Source organism: Scyliorhinus canicula, chromosome 7 (assembly GCF_902713615.1).
Source record: "Scyliorhinus canicula chromosome 7, sScyCan1.1, whole genome shotgun sequence".
In the NCBI taxonomy this organism is placed as follows: domain Eukaryota; kingdom Metazoa; phylum Chordata; class Chondrichthyes; order Carcharhiniformes; family Scyliorhinidae; genus Scyliorhinus; species Scyliorhinus canicula.
This window is the reverse complement of record NC_052152.1, coordinates 22,840,944-22,864,688: the sequence shown is the minus strand read 5'-3', so window position 1 is coordinate 22,864,688 and position 23,745 is coordinate 22,840,944. Positions and strand designations below refer to the sequence as shown.

Genomic DNA, 23,745 nt, shown 5'->3' with positions numbered 1-23,745 from the left:
GTTGACTGTCGAATATTAACTTATTTTTCTCCAAGTATTTTTCTAATTGTTTTAGCACAGCCTGCCATCCTATGCTTTTTTAAAAATAAATTAAAGTACCCAATTATTTTTTTTCCAATTAAAGGGCAATTACCGTGGCCAGTCCACCTACCCTTCACATCTTTCGCTTGCCAGGGGCTGGTTTAGCACGGGGCTAAAGAGCTGGATTCTAAAGCAGACCAAGGCAGGCCGACAGCACGGTTCAATTCCCGCACCAGTCTCCCCGAACAGGCGCCGGAATGTGGCGATTAGGGGCTTTTCACAGTAACTTCATTTGAAGCCTACTTGTGACAATAGCAATTTTTACATGGGTAGAACATGCAAACTCCACACGGACAGTGACCCGGAGCCGGGATCGATCCTGGGTCCTCGAAGCCTGTGAGGCAGTTGTGCTAACCGCTGCACCACCGTGTCACCCCCTTCTGCCATCCTTTCCTTATAATTCTTCTTAGCCTTCCTTATTCCAGCATTAGCCTCTCTCCTGCATATGAGATACTCTTCCCGATTCTATTGCTCTTATTATTCTGACATGCATTATACCTCTATTTTCTTCATTATCTTCTCATCAATATCCATTGACATCCAGGGTACTCTAGCTTTGGATACCCTGTATTTATCTCTCATGGGTACATACCTAGATTGTACCTTCTTCACCTCTCCTTTGAAAATCTCCCATTTTTCATCCACTGTTTTATCCACTGAAATGGGTTTCCGATCAACCTGCTCCAGTTTGCCCTAAAATTTGTCCTTTTCCAACCTGGGATCTTAACCCGTGATTGCTTTTTATCCTTTCCAACTTAATATTGAATCGTATTATCTTATGATCGCTATTTCCCAATTGTACCCCCACTCTTGACATTCTCCACCTGCCCTGCCTCATTTCCTAGGACCAGATCCAGCACAGCTTGCTCCCCGGTAGGACTGGGAATATACTCCTGCACACACTGCAGGAATTTCTCCCTTTCCGTGCCCTACACTCTACCCTTTTTGCAGTCTACCTTTGGGTAATTGAAATCCCCAACTATCACAACCCTACTTGCCCTGCAGTTTTCCATAATCTGCCTACAATGCTCTCTTCCACTTCCTCCCCACTATTTGGAGGTCTAAATAATTACCAAATAAGGTCACTGCTCCCTTCCTGTTTCTCACCTCCAACCATATAGATTCTAATTCAGGAATTGTATCTCGTTCAAGGGCTACGATGCTATCTTTGACTAAGACTGCTACAGCTCCTCCCTGTTTACCCACCCTGTTTCTACTAAAAACCTTATAACCCAGGATGTTAAGTATCCAGTCTTTTTCTGTCTTGAGCTATTTTTCTGTCAATGGTACTATGTTAAATGCCCCTAGAGCAATTTTTGCTTTCAGCTCCCCAATTCTGTTTACTATACTCCATGCATTTACATGCATACAATTTAACCTTGTCTTATCTTTCTTGCCCTTTGGGAGGCGACTATTTCTTTGTTCACTGTCAGTTTGAGCCTTCCCTCACTTCCTTTTCCTTGCTTCCCATCTTCTCTCTTTTGCCCTCACTGGTACTTCTAAAACTAGGTCCATTATTGAACCCACCCCCCTGTCTCAAGTTTAAATCCACCCTCACTACACTATGGTGTGCACCATTTTACCATGTTTTCATGACCTTATCCTGTTTCTCCCTTGTTCACTGGGTTAGGGTTATAGAGGCATCAATTTCTGTCTAATGATTATAACAAACTAATTATACTACTGTTTTCTCTTCCTCTGTGTTCTTGTCTACTGAGCCTATTTTTTTTCTTGCTGTGCTGTATCATTCTTGTGGTTCGGTTGCGCGTTTGTAAACGTACTTTTAACGGGCGACAGAGTGGCACAGTGGTTAGCACTGCTGCCTCAGGTGCTGAGGACTCAGTTTCGATCATGGCCCCGGATCTCTGTCCGTGTGGAGTTTGCACATCCTTCCCGCGTCTACATGGTTCTCACCCCCACAACCCAAAAAGATGCACAGAATTGGTGAATTGGCCATGCTAAATTGCCCCTTAATTATATAAATAGAATTGGATACTCTAAATTAAAAAAAACATAAACATACTTTCAAAAAAGTCTGAGCTGCAAACTGAGCATTGGTGACTAAAACTAAAAAAACCTGTGAAGCAGACTTTTGTTGCAAAATTTTTTTGTGGCTTTCTATTTTTTCTATGCTTAAAATTGACTTGGGATCAAACGAGAGTAGTAACAGTTGTTTCTCACTATGGAGAGAAGTGTTTACTGGTAGCCCCCAGGGGTCTTATAATGCTCTTGTGAAGTACCTTAGGATATTTTATTACATTAATAGTGCTAGGTAAATATATAGTTTCCCAGGGATTGGAGTTAGAATGACCAATTTTTGATGTACGTCAACAATCTGGACATAATTTAAGTTTGAAGCTGATAGGAAATCTAGACAGCAGCGAGGAAGGGACAGAGTGCTGAAATAGGCAAATTAAAATGTAATACATTGAAGTGATTCATTTTGGTGGGAAAATAAAATTTTGATTACGTATATAATTTTATAGGATCAAAGAAATCTGGTGGATGTATGTACACAAGGTCTTTTGACTGTAACAAAGAGGTGTAATGTAGAAATGTTATACTAAATCTTTATAAAACACTGGCTATGCCACAGTTGGAAGATTGTAGCCAATTCTGGACACCACTCTCTAGGAAGCATATCGAGGCCTTTGAGAGGGTGTGGAGGTGATCTACTACAATAATTCCAGGCATGCAAGACTTGGGTTATGTGGCAAGACTGAAGCAACTATTTTCCTTGGAACTGACCAGGTTAAGGGGAGATAGAGGTGTTCAAAAAAATGAAAGATTTTGATAAGAATAAACAGCTAGTTCCAGTGGTGGAATGGTTGTTAACTAGGGGACCAGAGTATTACATTAATGACAAAAGAGCCACAGACGACATGATTGAGCTGTTTTGTTGTGGCATGTGCTGTCTGCAAGGGAGGTGGAAACTGATTTCAAAAGGGAATTGAATAACGACTTGTGAATAAAAAAAATACGGGTTATGGGGAAAGAGCAGGAGAATGGGACTAATTGGATCACTCTTTCAAAAGAGTCAGCACAGGCATGATTGACTGAATGGCCTCTTTATGGTATGACATTCTATGCTATGACATTCTATGATTCTATGCAAATTTGATGGTGAGCTGGGCAGACCATAGGTGCAACCTAATATTTACCTGTTTGTCTAGTCCACGCTACATTAAATACTAAGCCATCAGGAAAACCGATGAAGCACTTGTACGTCATTGCATTGGTTCTTGTGTTTATGGGTAAGGGTTGGGAAGCACTGCATAATGTGAAGAATATCAATCATATTCCTGTTTTGGATCAAAAGTACTTCAGTTCTTGTAATTAATTTATTTTTGAATTGTAGATTTGATCCAACATGAGGGAAGTACTGACTCTCTGAGATTCTGTCTTTTCTCTCACGAGACTGCTTTTACAAGTGATGTTTACTGGCAGCTCAGGTTGTTGATTGCTTAATGCAGTGTTCCACTCGTATAAAAATTAAAGGAGGCATACAATATTTATAGCTGCATAATATTCCTCTGAGAAATTAACAACCTATAATTATTTGCATACATGTGCAGAACTGGTCTAAAATCTTAATTTCTCTTATACCATCCTCCTTTGTAGCCTAATTATCAACCATATACTTGTGTCTCTTTCCTGGACGCTCCTGTTTTTCCAAAATAATACATTATTTGTCTGATGGTTGCTGTTAGATATCTGTAGCCCCATTAAACTCTGAATAATTTGTTGTTTATTTTATTCTCATTTTGGTTATTGACAAACTATTTACGTACTGTTTTAAGTGAGCATTCAGCACATCATGCTTCTGTTGTCTCTGGCTTTGGTTTAGGGTATATTCTTTTGTGCAATTTACCCTAGTGATTGAAAATCTGTATGATGTGATGGTGTTTTAAAATATAGATCACCAACAAAATGAACTATGTAAGAACTAGAGAATCAATAGTCTAGTAGTTGAGTATTTTGGCAGTTGCCTGGGTAAAGCTTATGAGTATGGTAATGAACCATGCATTTTGGGAAGGTTCCAGTCCCTGGTCTTTACTGAAGGAGCTGCTTTTAAACTGAGTACTGAACAGGTGTGACAAACATAACTGAATGACAACTGAATACCTAATGTAAAGACATTGCAACCAGTTTCTTGATCCACATTGCTGCTTTGGCTAAGACTAAGCCATAGAATTGGGATTGAATTTGATATTTTTCTTAGTTATTGTTATGATTCATTATTACACTGTAGGCATTTGTTTCTTTCATTTTTTAAGTAAAAAATGCTTATGACTAAAGATATTGGATATTGGCATTTCACTTTTGTTCCTTTTGGCAGAATTTACAGTGTGATAGTGTGAACAGAAATATTTTTTGTCAGAAAATGTTTAAAAATTGCTTCCTGGAAACTAACTTGAAACTTTTTAAAAAGAAAAAAGATCTAATAGCGAAAGTTTGGCTAATTAAGTAATTTGTGGTTTAACAAACAAACAACAAAGAAAAGTACAGCACAGGAACAGGCCCTTCGGCCCTCCAAGCCTGTGCCGACCATGCTGCCCGTCTAAACTAAAATCTTCTACACTTCCTGGGTCCGTATCCCTATATTCCCATCCTATTCATGTATTTGAACTTACAAAAGTTTGGGGATATAATGCTTTAAGAATGGCTGCTTCTGATCGAATAAAGAAAATAAAACTCCATGATACAATATTTGGTGATGGCATTTTATAACTAAATTGAAATTGTTGGTAGATCTAATGGCTACGGAGTCATAAAAATATTTCTGAGCTAAAATTAATTTTTAACATATAATTTGAGTTTTTCCATTTTTCCCAAATAATGCAACAAAATCCTCAAAACTAGTGCAGTATGGTATAAATCTTCAGCGTACATAAATACAGAAAAAGACAGGAGAACACCAACACAGTTCGTTCAGCTTAATCATTAATATTGGTGTCTGTTTATAGCAGAAAAGATGGTAAACAGATAAACCAGACAATGAGGGAAAAGAGGATAAAACCATGAAAACGTGATAACATGGCACACACCTTCACTTGTAGCTTGTTCATACAGCCAACAAGAATGCAGGATAAGAATTCCGTGCCATGCTTGGGCGTGCACCAAAACATATCTCCTCCAACTCCAGTTACACAGAAGCACCAATTACTCCTTATAATGTCTTTTCCTCGGGTATGAGACTCGTCTGTACCTTTGCAGTTGAGGATTCTTTCACCACGAAACAAAGAAAAGAAATAACAGGAAAATAAAATTGCAAGACATTAATTGTAAGAGGATATTTTACATATAACCACAAGATGCAATAAAACCCTCAAATCCATTACAGAGTGATCAATATTCCACGTATTTATACAGCAGACCAGCAAATATATATACAATTGCTTCAGATTGCAATCATTGTGATCGGCATCTCCCTTCACATGACAATGACAGGGTAAAAAGATAACCTCAGATGCCCTGCTCTTTTTGGTAACAGGATAAAGCCGTGAGCACATGGCCCTATGCTGCACTCCTGCCTACATAAGACAAAGCTACATATTCAAAACCGAACTCAGTCTCTGAAGACCTCCAGGCAATGAAAGGGAATCACAGCGAAGGTGAACAACAGGATATCACCCTCAATACAGTGCAGGGCTTGGTGGTGTACACTCATAAAGGTCCAGTAAACCAAGGATACTTGCATCATACCGAGACCTGCTACGTGATGGACCTCGCTCCACTCCAGCCAAATCAGAGGCACTACTTGGGGCCCTACTGACACTTGAAGATTTAAAAGATCCTCCACTGAGGGAACACCACTGATAAGGAGAGGAAGAATCATCAAGACGCACATCAACCCACTCCCCCTGAAAGCCAGGGTAAACAACCATCCACGAAGCTTGGAAAGGCCACAGCTATGACCGGATCGTTGAGCAGGAATCTGGGTCCATCCTGCATGTTCACCATGTCGTTGGCCCAAAATGCCAGCGAAAAGACACCCAGGGTCCGGAGGGTGACAAAGACGGGTTGCGTCAGGCTGTCTCCAACCCTTTTGAAACCATGACATCCAGTTCTTTTTTTCAAATTCAGCCGGGAATTCATTCCTATCTCCCTCCAGGAGACCGGGCACAAGGATACACGTTCTCCGACCCCCATCTCCCTGAATTAACCAGGATGCAGCAGGATTTCTAAGGACTATAAACTGCCCTATCAACTGACTGGATTCTCTTCTGCGCTTCTTCCATTCTCTTTTCGGATACCTTGCAATTCATTAAAGTAAGCACCAATAATCTGTGCCAGGAAGCCAAAACAGTTGTTCACAACATATTCACAATGGCAACCATCATCTTTACGTTGAAGCGCAAGTTCGCTCACCAGCGAAACTGCGAACTTGGTCCCATCCCGGCCATCTCAGACCGCCTCAATCAAACTAGGATTTTCTTTGATTTAACTCTTCTCCCCATTGTCAAGTTTTTAAAAAATATAAATTTTGAGTATCCAATTCAATTTTTTAAATTACTGGGCAATTTAGTGTGGCCAATCCACCTAGCCTGCACATCTTTGGGTTGGGGGCAAACCCCACGCAAACAGGGAGAGAATGTGCAAACTCCACATGGACAGTGACCCAGAGCTGGGATCGAACTCGGTGCTGTGAGGCAGCAATGCTAATCACTACATTACTGTGCTGCCCTTCCATTGTCAAATTTTAACCAGGATCTTCCAGGAACATGCGCAGGTCATAGACTTCAGGATCAAATAATTATGGGTTGTGCATCAGGATTAATAAAAAAAATTAAAAGGTGAACAGGGCTAGAGCTCACGAAAAAGCAGTCGCTCCCGTGCTTGCATGTGACCCTCGAGAGAATTTTCAAAAACAAATTGTTTCATGTGATGGGAGAGTCACTGGAAAGATCAACATTTATAGTCCATCCATAATTGTCCTTTAGAAAGTGGTAAGAACTTTGAGAATCTGCTTCAGAATCAAAAAAAAAAATTCTTGTACTATGCTTATAAATTTTGGGGTTTAATTTGTTGAAGAAGTCTAGTTTATCACACATACCTTTGCTAACCTGGATGATTGTTACATGAAGATTTTGACCAGTAGTGTTCTCCTATTTCAATTAGTATTTCAAAAGTTAATGAAAGCTCTCTAATTTGGTAAGGTTTCCCAAAATAAATGCAATACACAAATTGGACTCTCTACCTCGTTTACCTCTTTTTGTTGATATAGAAATGTACACAAATTCTGTTTTAATTGTTCTTCCAAAAATGGACAATGAGCTTTGAGCTATGTCATTGGAGGGAGAAGTAGATTAGTAAATTATATCAGGAGGTATTTGTTTACCATGCTTTAGGTATATTGCTTTAGGTCTTTCCTATAAATTATTTGGCGTCTGTGTACTAAAAAGGGGCAGCACGGTAGCATGGTGGTTAGCATAAATGCTTCACAGCTCCAGGGTCCCAGGTTCGATTCCCGGCTGGGTCACTGTCTGTGCGGAGTCTGCACGTCCTCCCCGTGTGTGCGTGGGTTTCCTCCCGGGTGCTCCGGTTTCCTCCCACAGTCCAAAGATGTGTGGGTTAGGTGGATTGGCCATGCTAAATTGCCCGTAGTGTCCTAAAAAAGTAAGGTTAAGGGGGGGGTTCTTGGGTTACGGGTGTAGGGTGGATACGTGGGTTTGAGTAGGGTGATCATTGCTCGGCACAACAGCGAGGGCCGAAGGGCCTGTTCTGTGCTGTACTGTTCTATGTTCTATATCTTGCAATAGGTGTTATCCCCATCTTCTGTTATGACGTTTGTGGTACTTGTTCCATTGGTGGAATAGCAATGAATTTAGCCTAGGTATTGTTACAAATGCATGTGAGAAGAAATTTCAGCACCTTGAAATGTGTGTTTTAAACATGATTTGACTTATTATTATGTATCTTATTTAAATCCATTGCTAATGTGGGCTAAACAGCTGGCTTGTAAAACAGAACAAGACCAGCAGCGTGGATTCAATTCCCGTACCAACCTCCCCGAACAAACAAGTAGGCTTCAATGAAGTTGCTGTGAAAAGCCCCTAGTCGCCACATTCCGCTGCTGTTCGGGGAGGCTGGTACGGGAATTGAACCCGTGCTGCTGGCATTGTTTTGCATTGCAAGTTCGCTGTTTAGCCCACTGTGCTAAACCAGCCCTTCCTGTGCATATTTGTATTTAAATGTAATTAGTGCTAATTCTGTTAGTTATTTTAATTTTTAAGCTAGCTGCTCCCATTTTTTAGTCAAAATATATTTTAAACTTGGTTATTTTTATATATTAAAGAAGATTAACTTATTTGTTAACAATGTGTTTCAACCACCTTTTTGTGGTCAAGTTACCCAGGCTTCAAAACTTAACAATATGGTTTGCTCACTTGCCCAATCATTTTAAAAGAAACAAAATGGTCCATTACTACTCGTCCTAAGCCAAAACCTGTGATTCAGTTAGAAGTTGTGTAGAGCAGTGATTCAATTTAAAGTTGTACAGAACAGCACATTCTGCCCTTGGTAAACTGGAAAACTAGTAGTTGCTTTTTAAAAAAAAAAAAGTGTTTATTGATGAGCAATCCAATGCCAAAATCATAAAAAGCATTGCATAGAAAATCTGCTCGTGGGCTACATATGCCTTTGCTCATGTAGGAGCAATTGGACATCTAATTCCCCAGCCTCCAGCTTACTACCATATCCTTATACAGGCTGACTTACTGCTTAATGTTATGATGTGTTCCCTGTTTTTAGGCCAGCGATCTCCTTAGACAGTTATCATGTCCTTGACTCATTCATTCCCTGAGTCCACTTTCCTTCCTGCGTGCCATGTCCTAGATTTGATTCTTCTACGTTCCCTTCCCCTGGCCCCTGCCAAATGTACCAGGCTACCTTTCTACTTAAACTTCTGTTATGTTAAACTTCATGCCACCAGTGTGCATTACTCTTGCAAAAATAATGTTTGTTTATAATATGGATGAATATGTATTAGCTTGGACAACTACATGTGACTTCTTTAGTAATGTGATAAAACCTGTTGACTAGTCCTGGTTAAAGCAAATAAACAGCATTTATGTTTAACTTGTTTTTCTAGGTTGCGTTTAACAAGTCAAAATGTTATTTTTTTTCTAATTTGTATTGGTCTGCATGCCCTATTCCAGCATAACTTTAAAAACAAATGAGTACCCAATTCTTTTTTTTCCAATTAAGGGGCAATTTACCACGGCCAGTTCACCTACGCTTCACATCTTTTTGGATTGTGGGGGTGAGACCTATGCAGATTTGGGGAGAATGTCCCCAATGACCCAGGGCTGGGATCAAACCCAGGTCCTCGGTGCAGTGAGGGAGCAGTGCTAACCACTGTGCCACTGTGCTGTCCCATCATAAAATTGTTAATCTGGAATTATGAAATGAAATGAAAAATGAAATGAAAATCGTTTATTGTCGCGAGTAGGCTTCAATGAAGTTACTGTGAAAAGCCCCTAGTCGCCACATTCCGGCGTCTGACCGGGGAGGCTGGTACGGGAATTGGTTATTTAAAACAGCATAAAAATCAGTTTGAGGCAAATATATTTGCAATCTATGCTAAGCCTAAGCATTTCCATTTGAATACTTGAATGCACTTTGAACAAAAGAAAAGTAGTGTTCACAAATTTCCTTGTACCTTGTCTGAAGTACTTTTGGCAGATTTATTAATAGTGAAACTTCTTCTCTTGATTTAAGATTGCAAGCAGGTCGTATGGAGAGGCTCAGCTTTTGCAGCCCTTCATAGAGGAAGGCCACCAGAAGTGCCCATTACATATGGGAGTCCACCTAGTGTTGGTAAGTGTGAAATCAATGCAGTTCTGCTGTCATAATGCTCTGTTGTACTGGAGGTTTCTCAGAAAATTCAACCTTGCGCAAAATTATTATTGCAGTGGACGTTGTCCGTGGCAGACGGTTAACAGGAAGTAGACGTTTTAGTTCCATTTTTCCGGCCAGTACCTATCAGCATATAAAGATGCACCGCAGGATTCTAGGACATCTGTCTTCTGTGTACTGTATTGCTTTTGATCGCACAGGGCACAGGATTTTTACTGTAAGTACTGATTTTCTGAGGACATACTTATTTTGTGTTCTGCTTTAAATTTTGTTCACTTGATAATTGAAGATGTTTGCATATCAAAGAGTGTGGCATGTAACATGTCTGAAACAGACCTGGAAGATTTACAATTGACATGATCTTAGTCCCTGGCAGCTGCAAGAGAAATTTGACCATTTGAGGCATTTGATCATGCAGTCAGAGATGGCACATTTAAGCTGCTGGTGGAAGAGCTGCTGAAAATATTTGGCTGCCTGCCAAAGCTGTTTAATGTGATCTCTTTTCATGACAACATGATTGGTAAGGTCAGCGATGACGGTGCAACATTGGAACAGAGGTTAAGTAGGCTGGGCCGGTAATCATTGGAGTTTAGAAGAATGAGAGGTGATCTTCTTGAGACATATAGGATTCACAGGGGGGGGGGTTGGTAGGGTAGCTGCTGAGAGGATGCTTTTCCTTGTGGGAGAGTCTAGGATCAGAGGGCATAATCTCAGAGTAAGGGGGTGCCCATTGGACTGAGATGAGGAGTAATTTCTTCTCTGAAGGTAGTGAATTTGTGGAATTCTTTACCGCAGAGTTGTGGAGGCTGAATCGCTAAGTACATTCATGACTGAGATAGACACATTTTTAATCAGTAAGAGAATCGAGGGTTATGGGGATAAGGTGGGAAAGTGGAATTGAAAATTATACCAGATCAGCTGTGATCTCATTGAATGGTGGAGCAGACTCGATGGGATGCATGGCCTACTTCTACGTCTTATGGTCTAACCCTTTGAGATCTGCAGTGGGGTCAACCAGGGTTGTGTTCTGGTACCGACACTCATTGGCATATTCTTCTCATTTCTGCTAAAATATGCCTTCAGGTGATGTATGGAGGCTATCCACTGACATACCAGAACATACAGAAAGCTATTCAGTCTTGCTCGGCTGAGATCCAAGACTGTAAGTCAAGTCCTCATCAGACAGTTAGTTGCTCCATTCTGACGATGTTGTTCTGGCATTCCATTCTGAGAAACACCGTCAGCTGCAAATGGACAAACTCTCTCATGCCTGTAAAGAGTTTGGTTTGAACATCAACATCAGGAAGATAAATGCTATGCTCCAGGAACTTGCCATGCACCATCTAACAGCAGTGACAATGTGATGCTGGAGGCTGTTGTCAGCGTCACATACCGAGGCTCTGCAAACATCAGCCACCGGTCGCTTGATACTGAAATCAGCACACTCATCACAAAAGCTGCAGCTGATATGTTCAAGCTGAGTAAGAGAGTGTGGAACACCAGCATTCTGAATTCACCAAGCCTGCATCCTAAGCGTGCTCTTTTACAATATTGTGACCTGGACAACATGGATGCTTGGCATGTAAGAAGTCTGAACAGTTTTCACCTTCGCTGTCTCAATCTTGGCCTTGGCATCTCTTGGAATGACGAGGTCACTAACCTGGAGGCCTTGCAACTTTCTAATTCCATCAAAATGCACTCATTACTAAACCAAAGATGACTTTGTGGCTCGATCCCATGTAACGGATGGATGACTGCATGAAACCCAAAAACGTTTTGTGCAGTGAATTGGATGCTGGATTACAATGTCCTGGGCTCCCATAACTCCACTGCAGGGACACCTGCAAATTAGATATGATATTGGTGGCATTGACATTGACAACTGGGACACCATCAGCAATGGCTATCGCCTTGGAGGCTGACTGGTGGGACATTGAAAGATGCAAACTGAAATGGAAAGCACATCTGGCTGAGAAGAGAACAGAGAAAACAGGCTAGCAAAGACTGCCATACAGGAGTGAGCCGCCACACCAGGTGATGTTTAACATGTGAACTGACCACCAAGGTGCAAACCATCACTTTTAGTGATGGAAGGCTGCCAATGGGCAAGGCATACTGACAAAGGTTAATGTTACAGCTGTCCCACGTGCTAAACCGCTGCATTTAGTCTGTAAAGGTGAAGTAGTGAATGAAAGACCAATGTTTTTTTAGACACTAAATCGAAGAATTTTTAAGGATTCCAATTTGGTATCATTTGGTAACTTTTTTATTCTTTCATGAATGTGGGCATCGCTGGATAGACCAGCATTTATATTGCTCATCCCTAAGGACATGTCTGCACGGTCCCCCCCGTGTCTGCGTGGGTTTCTTCCGGGTGCTCCGGTTTCCTCCCACAAGTCCCAAAAACGTGCTGTTAGGTGAATTGGACATTCTGAATTCTCCCTCAGTGTACCGAACCAGGCGCCGTCGTGGGGCAACTAGGGGATTTTCACAATAACTTAATTGCAGTGTTAATGTAAGCCTATTTGTGACAATATTAAAGGTTATTATTACTACATCCTTTAAAAACTACCTGGATGAGCACTTGGAACACCATAACATTCAAGGCTATGGGCTAACTGCTGCCAAGTGGGATTTCGTGGGCAGGTGAGGGTCTTTTCATGCCACGGTGTGGACTCGATGGGCCTAAGGTACTCTTCGGCACTGTAGTATTCTGTGAAATGGCACTAGCTGGATAGCTATTTCAGAGAGCTAGCATGGGCACAGGAGGCTGAATGGCCTCCTATGCTGTACTCATTCTACGACTCTATAATTTATTTTCTGCAATCCACGTGAAATTTGAATAGTTGTCCTGAACCTTGGGGTCACTCTTGCTTTCCGTAGCTGCAATTGGAATCCTGAATTAACTTCTGATCTTTGCTTGGTTTCACTTGTGACTGTGGTTTTGGAGAGTATCTTGAGATATGTTCACAATATCTAAAGATGAGAAAGTATCAACACTTGAAATAGACATACAAGGCCATCCTTATTTCATGAATTCTAGTCACAGTAATTTTGGCATCAAGGAAATGCACATTCTATTTTGAATTCTTGCTATAGCTAGTTAGTTGCCTTAACTGAAATCTCGAGGCTTCTTTTCATATTTTCTTGTAAACTTGCTTTCTGGGCGTCAATGAAAATTATAATTTAGTCTTTAGCTTATTAGCATTAGTAGTGGCTGGAACACCTAATTAAGATTTGATATTATGGATAAAAATGAATCGTTCAAAATTAATTTGACGCTTGTAACAAATTTTTCATTTGCTGCTCTAGTTTTTTACCATGCAAATCTCTGTGTGGGATCTATACTTAATATCCAAATGTTACATTACTCATTGTTATATTGCTGCAATAGCTTAAAATTGTCCGAGGTGTACAGTTTAATTGGAAGGATGGAAATTCTTTTTTCTTTGGAAGGATAGAACATTCAGTGATGTTATGTACAGGAGGGTTTGAAAGTCACAATATTTGGGTTGTGGGGGTGAGACCCACACAGACATGGGGAAAATGTGCAAACTTCACACGGACAGTGACCCAGGGCCGGGATCAAACCTGGGCTCGTGGCTCCGTGAGACAGCAGTGCTAACCACTGAGCCACGTGCTGCCTCATTGAGAAGATTATAAAGCAAGATGTTAAAAGATTGATTATGTTCCAGGGCTCTGATGACTGTCTGGTGAAAATCTGGGCCACACACACTGGTCGATTACTCTCCACCCTACGTGGCCACTCCACTGAGATTTCTGACATGGCTGTGAATTATGAGAACACTATGCTGGCTGCTGGCAGCTGTGATAAACTAATTCGAGTTTGGTGCTTAAGAACGTGTGCCCCAGTAGCTGTGCTTCAGGGACACACTGGATCCATTACCTCTCTACAGGTAATTTTAACAATCTAGGTATAAATGTTCTTGCTTAAATTTGTAATCTGTGGTCATTCATGCCATCCGAGATGTCAAAGGCTATATCTGTTTTCTTAATTCTGCTATTATGCTTTTGATGTCATATTTTCATTATGCTGATGGCAAAATTGTGGAAATGTTTTTTGACCTTATCTTGGCAAGTTGTCGAGACCTCTGAAAGACTTCAATTCTGCTTTTCACAGTTGCAAAGTATGCATTTATTTATGTTTAAACCTTGGACAACTTATTGTGAATCAATTCCAAAAATGAAGTGACAATAAAGGAGCCTGAAACCACATTTCTGCATACAAGTTTAAAATGCTAGTCATTGCATGTACATGCACCGTTTTAGTCTGCTACTGAACACCTAGATGCTGTTTGCATTAAAACTCAGTTTTTTGTCAAGTTTATTAAATGCAACTGTCTTAAAATACAGTTGGAAATATAGTTGAACTGTATAAATGTCAAGACTATTTGCATGAATCTATTTTTGTGAAAAATGTCAATGGAAGAAAGTTTATTTTTTCTTGTGTAATCAACTTCAAATTAGTTTTTAAATGTGATTAAAAATGATTATGTGGTACCTTCTTTCTGCGTTTATTCCAGTTTAGTCCTATGGGCAAAGGTTCTGTAAGGTACATGGCGTCTACAGGGTCTGATGGGAGTGTTTGCTTTTGGCAGTGGGATCCAAACACTCTGAAATTCATGTAAGTTTTAAACGAATCATTGAGAAATATTTATTAAATTAAAATCGCTATTGTCACAAGTAGGCTTCAAATGAAGTTACTGTGAAAAGCCCCCAGTCGCCACATTCTAGCGCCTGTTCGGGGAGGCTGATACGGGAATTGAACACGCGCTGCTGGCCTTGTTCTGCTTTACAAACCAGCTGTTTAGCCGACTGCTAAACCAGCCCCTAAATGAAAATAATAGTAGTTTCTTTTTACCAATCCTTTACGTACAGAAATAAAATTGTAGTCCGGTAGTGGTGGCGTCCCTCAAAATTTTGGGGCAGTGGAGGCGGCATGGTGTGGGCCCCGATACGGGGCAATCACTGGTTTGCACCAGGGAGAATGGATGGTGGGTTTTTGAGTTGGCATAGGGCAGGCATCAGGCGGATGGGGGACCTTTTCCTCGATGGGAAGTTTGCGACTTGAGGAGTTGGAGGGGAAGTAGGGCCTCCTCCCTGGGAATGCTTTCAGGTATATGCAGATTAGGGCGTTTGTTAAGCGGCAGGTGGCGGAGCTCCTGCTGCTGCCGCCTAGGGGGGTGCAGGATAGGGTGCTCTCGGGGACGTGGGTGGGTGAGGGGAGGATCTCGGCAATTTATCAGATGATGCAGGAAGAGGAGGAGGCCTCGGTGGAGGAGCTGAAAGTGAAGTGGGAGGAAGAGCTAGGGGAAGAGATTGACGATGGGACGTGGGCGGATGCCCTGGGGAGGGTGAACTCGTCCTCTTGCGTACGTCTCAGCTTAATTCAGCTGAAGGTGCTGCATAGGGCGCACATGACTGGGGCCAGGATGAGCCAGTTCTTTGGGGGGCGATGACAGGTGCGGGAGGTGTTCGGGAGGCCTGGCAAACCACACCCACATGTTTTGGGCATGTCTGGCGTTGGAGGGGCTTTGGAAGGGGGTGGCGGGGACTTTGTTCAAGGTGGTCGGTTCCAGGGTGGAGCTGGGCTGGGGGCTCGCAATCTTTGGGGTAGCATCGGAGCTGGGAGTGGAGGAGGCGAGAGAGACCGGCACCCTGGCCTTTGCGTCTCTAGTAGCCCGGCGTAGGATTCTCTTACAGTGGAGGGATGCGAAGCCCCCGAGCCCGGAGGCCTGTAGCAATGACATGGCCGGGTTCATCAGGCTGGAAAAGATAAGTTTGCACTGAGGGGGTTGGTACAAGGGTTTTCCTGGCGGTTGCAGCCTTTTCTCGATTTCCTGGCGGAGGGGTAGAGGGTGGTCAGTCTCAGCAGCAACCCGAGGGGGTGGTGGTGGTGGGTTCGGATTTTGTTAAGCGGGTTTGGTTTTGCGACGGTGTGTTTACTATTTTCTTCTTTCTTGTATTGTTATTAAGTTATTAATTCATTGCTTTGTATTGGGGGGGATTTATTTTTCTGTTTCTGTTTAGTTCTACACCTTGTTTACTTTAACTGTTGGGAGAAAATTTGTTGTTGAAAAATTTGAATAATAATAATTTTTTAAAAAAGAAATAAAATTGCGAATAACTGGCTTTAGAATTGAGGATTTCTCTGTTAATACTGAAACAAGTTTGTGGTAGTTGCTTGAACCTAGTTTTGCTAAAATTTTAACTTCTTTAAAACTCCAATTTTTACATATTAGAAAACGGACATTCCATTCCTTTTGTTTTAAACTTTGTCTTCTGTTTAATTGGCTATTTTATATATATGTTCTCAGTGTTGCAAATTGTTAAATTAATATTTTTACAGTGATGATTTTAAATACTTGTTATTTTTGAGCACCAGAGAAGATCTTCACAATGAGAATGAGAAAAATATTTAGATCCGATAGATGTGGGGAGAATCATTCGCTGTTGGTGGATATTTTTTCTGGTTGATTCCAGCACAAGATCATTTTCTGTGCCTGACTATGAGAGAGATTTAGTCTTCTGATTTATTAGCAGATTGATAGTTTAGAAAATGAGGCCACAGTTAATTGAAATTGTTACACAATATGAATCAAACTAAATACTTGAGCCCAGACTAGGTAAGGATGGCAAATTTCCTTCCCTAAAGAACGTTGGTGAACCAGATGGATTTTTGCGACATTCAACAATGGTTTCATGGCCATTAAATTCCACCATCTACGGTTGTGGAATTCATACCAGGGTCTCTATAGCATTGCCCAGGTTCTCTCATTACTCGTCTCGTGACAAGACCACTACCCCATCGCCCCTCCTCAATATTACAGATTGCAGGAGATGTGACATATTTATATGGTCATGTATGTGTTTTTTCACCGTGAACCACTGTGCCAGATGAGACACCAAAGATTTTGGTAAGATTAGTTCGGGACTAATAATACTTTGTTTAAAGTAGACAAAGTTTGAGAGACGCCAAGTGAATAAAAGCACAAGTTTGCAAGGCTTTTGAACAAACAAAAATAAAGTTTATGACGTAAGCAAAATAAAACGATTTCCAATATCGATCTTGTACTGTAACATTCAGGGCAAGTATGAGGTGTATCTGAATTAGCAAGCCAACTTTGGTCGAACAGAACACACCACACTACATAATAAATGGCTGATGTGACCTGTTGTTTAAAACTCACCACTATTCTTGGAAGTCCCCCTATACCAAAAAGGGCAGACATTCTAAATGGTGAACAGGGATTCTCACTCCCTGACTCCGATGCAGGCTTCGGTGGGTGCTATTCGGGTCAAATTATATTTTCAAGTTATCCCCCGGTATAACCCATACCTTCACCGAAGATTTCATCTACTTATCACTTAGTAGCATCGATCCTGGGTCCCGCATTGCTAAGTAAGTAAAGTAGAATTAGGAATAACCATTGTTTCAGGTTAAATTAAGTTATTTTATTATTATATCTTTAATTTTAAAAGCTGCAATCACTTTCTTTACAGAAAGGTAAAAAGATCTTGCTTCTGGATCCTTCTGGTTGGTTGAAGGGACCTTCAGGCCCAACTTGGCAATCAATCTTCTTTAAAGTCTGTTCTTCTTTAGATGTATTTGCTGGCTAGCTCGGTTGCTATGTCTTGTCGACCCCATGTATTGAGCTATGAGAGCTGGCTCTGCTGGCTATCTCTGAGGTGACTCTGCCTCCTCTTTAAATTCTAGGCTTCCTTAGATGTATTAGCTGTTTTGGCTCGGCTGCTATGTCTTATCTTTCCCATGACCGACCTGGCTGTAAGCTGACTCTGCTTGTTTCTCTTGTTCCTTCTCTGCTTCTCTCTCAGTTCTGATTCTGGTAGTTCCTGCTCTGGTCTCTGGGTTTATATTCTCTTTCTAACAGTTATTATGTTTTTATGACCTTATTGTAAAGTAACTATTATTTCACTTTGATTGTAAAAAGTATCTTTGATCTAAACATTCTAATACTAAGTATTCATTTTGACATGACCTCGCCTCTCAGGTCTCTGATTACATTGTTTCCTTTGTGATGTCCAAAAATGCTTTGGTTTCAATAGGGGTGTGAATTTTGGTTTGGTTCCTGTCATTTCTATAGTTTTATTTTCCAATTGTGTTCTCAGCTCATTTGATTTTGGCTTTAAATTATATTTCTCGTAGACTGATGGTCTCCAATTTTCTTTAATTTACTTGGTGTTAGCAGAATTTCACACCTAGAATTGACACTTAGCTCAACTGAAACTCTCATCCATGCTTTTCCAGATGCTTACTAAGATAGTTACTTTCAACGAAGGTGTGAGCCATTGTTTTTAGCTTCATACAAAAATCCTGTGTTTGCTTGGGAGAAGGAATCTGCATTTTATAATCCTGTTCTTTGCAGCTGCTATTAACCCTTCATGGGATCTTTCCCTGTATCCTCTCATGTTTCTCTCAGACCAGATATTGCCAGACTTCCATGTTTCAAATGACACATCTTTCCATATTTTCAATAACAGACCAAGACTCGGACCATGGATTTCTCAACAACTCGCCCTGATGTCAGTAACATTGAGTCAACTTATTTAATTGAAACTCTGTCTCTCTTACAAAAGATTTCAGTCTTTACCTTTTGAAGATCTAACCTTGGAATTCTACCCAAAAGTCACTTCAACTCGGATGGCTGCATCAACAGCCCACCTTGCAGGGTGGGTTTTAATCATTTCTCCAGAGATTCCGTTCCTTTGGATTTGTGAGTGTACATTCAAACCACAAGTCTCAAGCACAGCTTCAGTTCTTTGATTGCGCCAAGCCGAATGCTACTGTGCCTGAAGGCCCACAACTTGGAATCTCCAATCTTCAGCTGCCTTCCTGGAGCTTCACAGATCCGGTGGCTGGCATGATGGTTAGCACTGCTGCATCACAGTGCCAGGGACCTGGGTTCGATTCCGACCTCGCATGACCATCTGTGGAGTTTGCACGTCCTCTCAGTGTCTGCATGAGTTTCCTCCAGGTGCTCTGGTTTCTTCCCACAACCTAAAGATGTGCTGGTTAGGTGGATTTGCTATGCTAAATTGCTCCTTTGTGCCCAAAGGTTAGATTGGATTATGGGGATAGGGCAGGGCCCTGGGCCTAGGTAGGGTACTCATTCGGAGATTCGGTGTAGACTCTCCTGGACCAAATGGCCTTTTTCACTGTGGGGATTCTATGATCCCACATTTGTATATACTCCTGAGCCCCCTTTGATTACCAGGATTACTTCTGAGCCCACACCATGTAGAGGTCTGTGACCCACAGCCTTTTCTCCAGTCAGAGCCGCTCCTGATTCTGTCGCAGACCTAGGATTTTGGGACCGTTCCCTGTTCCCTGCCTGGGATGCCTGTTGGTTATGGTCTTCTCTTGGTCACCGGAGTCTGATATTCACACTGTTTTCTAATGCACAAAACGCACTGGGTCAAGTAAAATATTAAACTGCCAGTCTGCACATGCACGGCAGCTCCAAGGCCAGTCTGGAATTGAAGTTGCTCATTTTGTGCTCTTCAATGATGTATGATGAGGTTTCACAGCATGAGTGGATATGAGGTACACTTGTATATGAATTAACAAGCCAACTGTAGTTGAATACGCTCCACAGGTGTTACAGTGGTTAGCACTGCTGCCTTACAGCACCAAGCGCTAGAGATCCGGCTTCAGTTCTGGCCATGAATGACTGTGTGGTGTTTGCATGTTCTCCTGTGTCTGCCTGGGTTTCCTTCTTTCCACGACCAAGATGTGTGGTTATGTAGATTGACCATGCTAAATTGCCCTTAGTGTTCAAAGATGTGCATGTTAGGTGTGGTTACTGGGATAGCGTGGAGGAGTGGGCCTAGGTAGGATGCTCTTTTGGAGACTGGATGCACTAAGATTCTATGGATTCAATGGACTGCACAATAAGTGGTAGATGCAACCAAGACAAGGTCCAAGGACTTCTTCACCCACCCAGATGCCAGTAATAAAGAGTCAACCAATCTCACTGAAACTCTGTCACTCACAAGGGATTCCAGTCTTCATCGTTGAATATCTAGCCTTGGAATTATGTTCAAACGTTACTTCAATTTGAACAGCCTCAACATTGGCTCACCTTGCAGGATTTAAACCTTGTCACCTGAGGTTCTGATACCTGGATTCCTGAGTATATACTCACACCAACTCACAAGCACAACTTCAGCTCTTTTATTGGGCCAGGCAGAATACAATTTCAAACCAACATTCAGCTGTTCTCTCCACTTGAAATCTGCTCCCCGTAGAGCCTGTTTCACTGATTCTCTTGTTAACTGAATTGGGACTGTTTCTTGCCCCTCGCTCTCTCTGGATTTCTTGGCTGTCACCTGTGCTATGAATATTTACGGTTCTATGGTTATTGCTGTGGCAAAACAATTTTGAAGTGGTGTCTTGGTGCCACTGCAGTGGGGATGTTTGTAGATAATTGCATATTGTTCAGTCACAACTCCTTAAACTGAAAGAGGTTTGTTCTCGTATGCAACAAGAGCAGAACAACAGTTAAGTTTGGGCTGATTTAAGTCGCAAGCAACATTTACATTTCAAATACCAGACAATGACCACCTCCAAAAATAATGAATCCAACCATTCAATTATCTCATCTTAGCATTTAATGTAATCAGAGGGGTTTACCATCGGCCAGAAACTGAACTGGACCAGCCATATAAATACTGTGGCTACAAGAGCATGTCAGAAGCTGGAAATTCTGCGGTGGGTAACTCTTTTCTCCCTGAAGCCTACCCACCATGTGCAAGGCACAAGTCAGGAGTGTGGTGGGATACTCTTCACTTCACTTGCCTGGATGAGTGCAGCTCCCCCAACACTCGAAGCTCAACACAATCCAGGACAATGTAGGCTGCTTGATTGACACCCTATCCACTACCTTCCAACAGCCACTCCTTCCGAAGCACACTGGAAGAAATGTGTATCATCTACAAGATGCACTGAGTAACTCGCCAAGGCTCCTTCAACAGCACGTTCCAAACCCACTATCTACCACTTAAAAGGGTAAAGACAGCAAATGTGTTGGAACCACCACCTAAAATTTTTCTGCAAACCATACACCATTTTGACTTGGAACTACATCGCCGTTCTTTCACTGTCGCTGGGTCAAAACCCTGGAATTCCCTCCCAAATAGCACTCTGGGTGTACCTACACCACGTGGACTGTAAGAGGTTCTAGAGGTGAATCATCACCACCTTCTCAAGGGCAATTAGGGATGGACCATAAAAATGTGGGCCGAGCCAGTGTAAAAATAGCAAAGCAACCAATCAATTGAAGTATTCTCAGCCAGTAAATCAGGAAGTTAAAAGCATTGAATCTCTTCACTTATTAAATGGTGAAAAAAAAATCATATTGGAATAAAAGTTAAAACTATCATAATTTTCAACGTTATTTTCTTATATGGAGAAATTGACATTCCAGAAATGTTTAATTAGCTTTTCGGGCTCTTAAGGGCATTTAGCAGAAATAATGAATTTTGTACGCTGTTTAAAAACCCAGTTACACCTCTTTCAACAAAGCTTGACTTTTTCCAAGAGATTTATAGTAAGATTGAGAATGTAAGAGTGTAACTTCTTTCCAGTTCCATAATTTCTAATTAATTTCAGTCTGAGGGAAATTCAACTGCAAACTATGGAGAAGTGTATGCTCACTGCAGCAGCTTCTGTCTTTCCATGTTACTCTGTGCATGTGCAGATTCCCAACGTCAACGTGGAGTAATGATGAACACTCTAAATTTGATTATCATTACCAGTTAAGATATGGGCCATTAACTGTGATTAACAGTAACTATCGAAGTGCTAAACCTGGATTATCACATTACTGTATAAATTATCAATGTAGTTAACTGTAAAACAAAAAATAACTAGTGCAATTTAGACCGTGCATAGTTCTGTTCTGTTGAAAACCATTTTTTTGTCTGAATGCATTGACTGATATCTTCTTTGAATAAGGAATCAGCCATTGAAGTTTACAGAGCGGTCCAGACCAGGTTCTCCAATGATTTGTTCCTCATTCAGCGTTGGTAAGTGATAGAAATGGTCTTTTGCTTTTTAATTTAAATTAAGTTCATAGCACAAAAATACTTAAATAACCTGAATTGAATTGGATGTGGCTTTATCAAGATTTCTTTGTGGTAAAAGGGTAAATTAATTGACATATTCTGAGCCTGGGAGAGGCTCTACTTGGAAAGTGTAAGTGTGGAGCTGTATATGGAAATACACTGAACCATTTGACAACTCTTATTGTCAAAGTTTCACAAAAAGTGGCAGCTTGAGTAAAGCATTAGAGGGATCGTGTTGTAAAAGCATCAATGACTGCCTTCGACCAAATGGTAGGAATGATGAAAAAGTGAGAGAATGCTGCTTTATCTCAGTATTTGCAATGTCTTTAAATATATTTTTGTGTATGTAAAAGAGGTGACTAAATCTCCTTTGGCAAAAACAAATTGTTTCTGAATGGGGAATTTCCTACTCCCTACTGAAAAATTTCGAAGGGGATGAGGTGGCTGAGACTCCTGGTGATTAGTATCCAAAAACAGAAAATATTCGACTGCCAAAGAAAAATATTCACATTGCATTTTATTGATTTTAAAAAAAAATCTCATTGGTTAAATGGCTTACTCTCCTTTTTCATCATCCCCTTCTCAAAAACTTCACCCTTGATTTCTATGTCTTTGCAACTATTGTCCCATCTATAACCTGCCTTTTTCTCTACAAATTTTTTCATTAAAGAAATATATTTAATGTTTTTATTGTTTTTACAAATAACACAAAAAATTTCAAAACTGTACAGTACAAAATAATTGCTTCTGAATGGATGAATACAGAAAAAGACAGGCGAACGCCAAAGCATTGATTCTTAAACCTAGTGCCTTCAACTTGACAGCGAATAAATTAGACAATAGGGGAGTGAAGAAGAGAAGGCTGAGGAAACAGGTAAAATGATCCATAGCTTTCAAGGTGTTGCTGACATGACTTGTGGAACCAATTTTGAGGTCGGGATCCCAGAATTTTTGAAATGATTTAGAAAAGATTACAGAAGTCAGGAATTCCATAATTTTATGCCAACTCTGAATCAAAGGATACTTGTCGCTAATCCAGGAGCAGAGAATATTCTTTCATGTCGCAAAAGTTAGGATATTTTTCAGCCTCTTTCCATTAATGTCGCTAATTCTGCTATCAGGGAGCCCAGAATTGGGAATAAAGGTACAAATTCTAAGGCTGTGCCAATTATAAAATACCAGGCCAGTAGGATTCTATTTTGACACCGGACCATAGTGTGTGCAGTCATCTTCGACTACCTAGCTACCTGTTATTGATTCTGTGAGAGTACATTAGGAACACTGCAATCTTGGGGGAAAAAGATTTGGCAGTCAATATTGATGAGGAAACGTGGGAATATGCCAATAAAAGTTCAGTCTGTCATAGAACAAAGGAGAGTCAGTTCAAAATATTATACCATCTGCATATTACACCGAGCTTGAGTCACAGGTTTGATCCTGCTGTGTTCTCAATGTGCATGAAGTGCCAGGTAGCCGATGGTTTCATAGACCCAGCCCTGATCTCTGCGTGGAACAACAAGGGCCTGTAAGGAGTACACATACTAGCCAATGTCTTGCCAAATGGAGGAGAGGTTTCTCTCTGACACAATCTCTTATAAACCTAAGATGAGAGGCTAATTGGTACATTTTGATATTCAGCACCCCTAACCAGCCCTTTTGGAGCCAGGGAGCTGCAACTTAGCCAATTTCAAGCGA

The 23,745-nt window shown here is 41.1% G+C and overlaps 1 protein-coding gene across 3 annotated transcripts in view; it reads left to right on the top strand.

Moving 5' to 3' along the window:
• Positions 1-23,745, top strand: part of LOC119968780 (bromodomain and WD repeat-containing protein 1-like) — a 232,603-nt gene that overhangs the window by 9,342 nt on the left and 199,516 nt on the right. For all 3 annotated transcript variants that reach the window (XM_038801511.1, XM_038801510.1, XM_038801509.1), the window contains exons 6-10: positions 9,805-9,903; positions 9,999-10,159; positions 13,638-13,859; positions 14,487-14,587; positions 21,941-22,011. In XM_038801511.1, the coding sequence (XP_038657439.1) occupies positions 9,805-9,903; positions 9,999-10,159; positions 13,638-13,859; positions 14,487-14,587; positions 21,941-22,011 (654 nt within the window). The remainder of the gene's footprint in view (positions 1-9,804; positions 9,904-9,998; positions 10,160-13,637; positions 13,860-14,486; positions 14,588-21,940; positions 22,012-23,745) is intronic.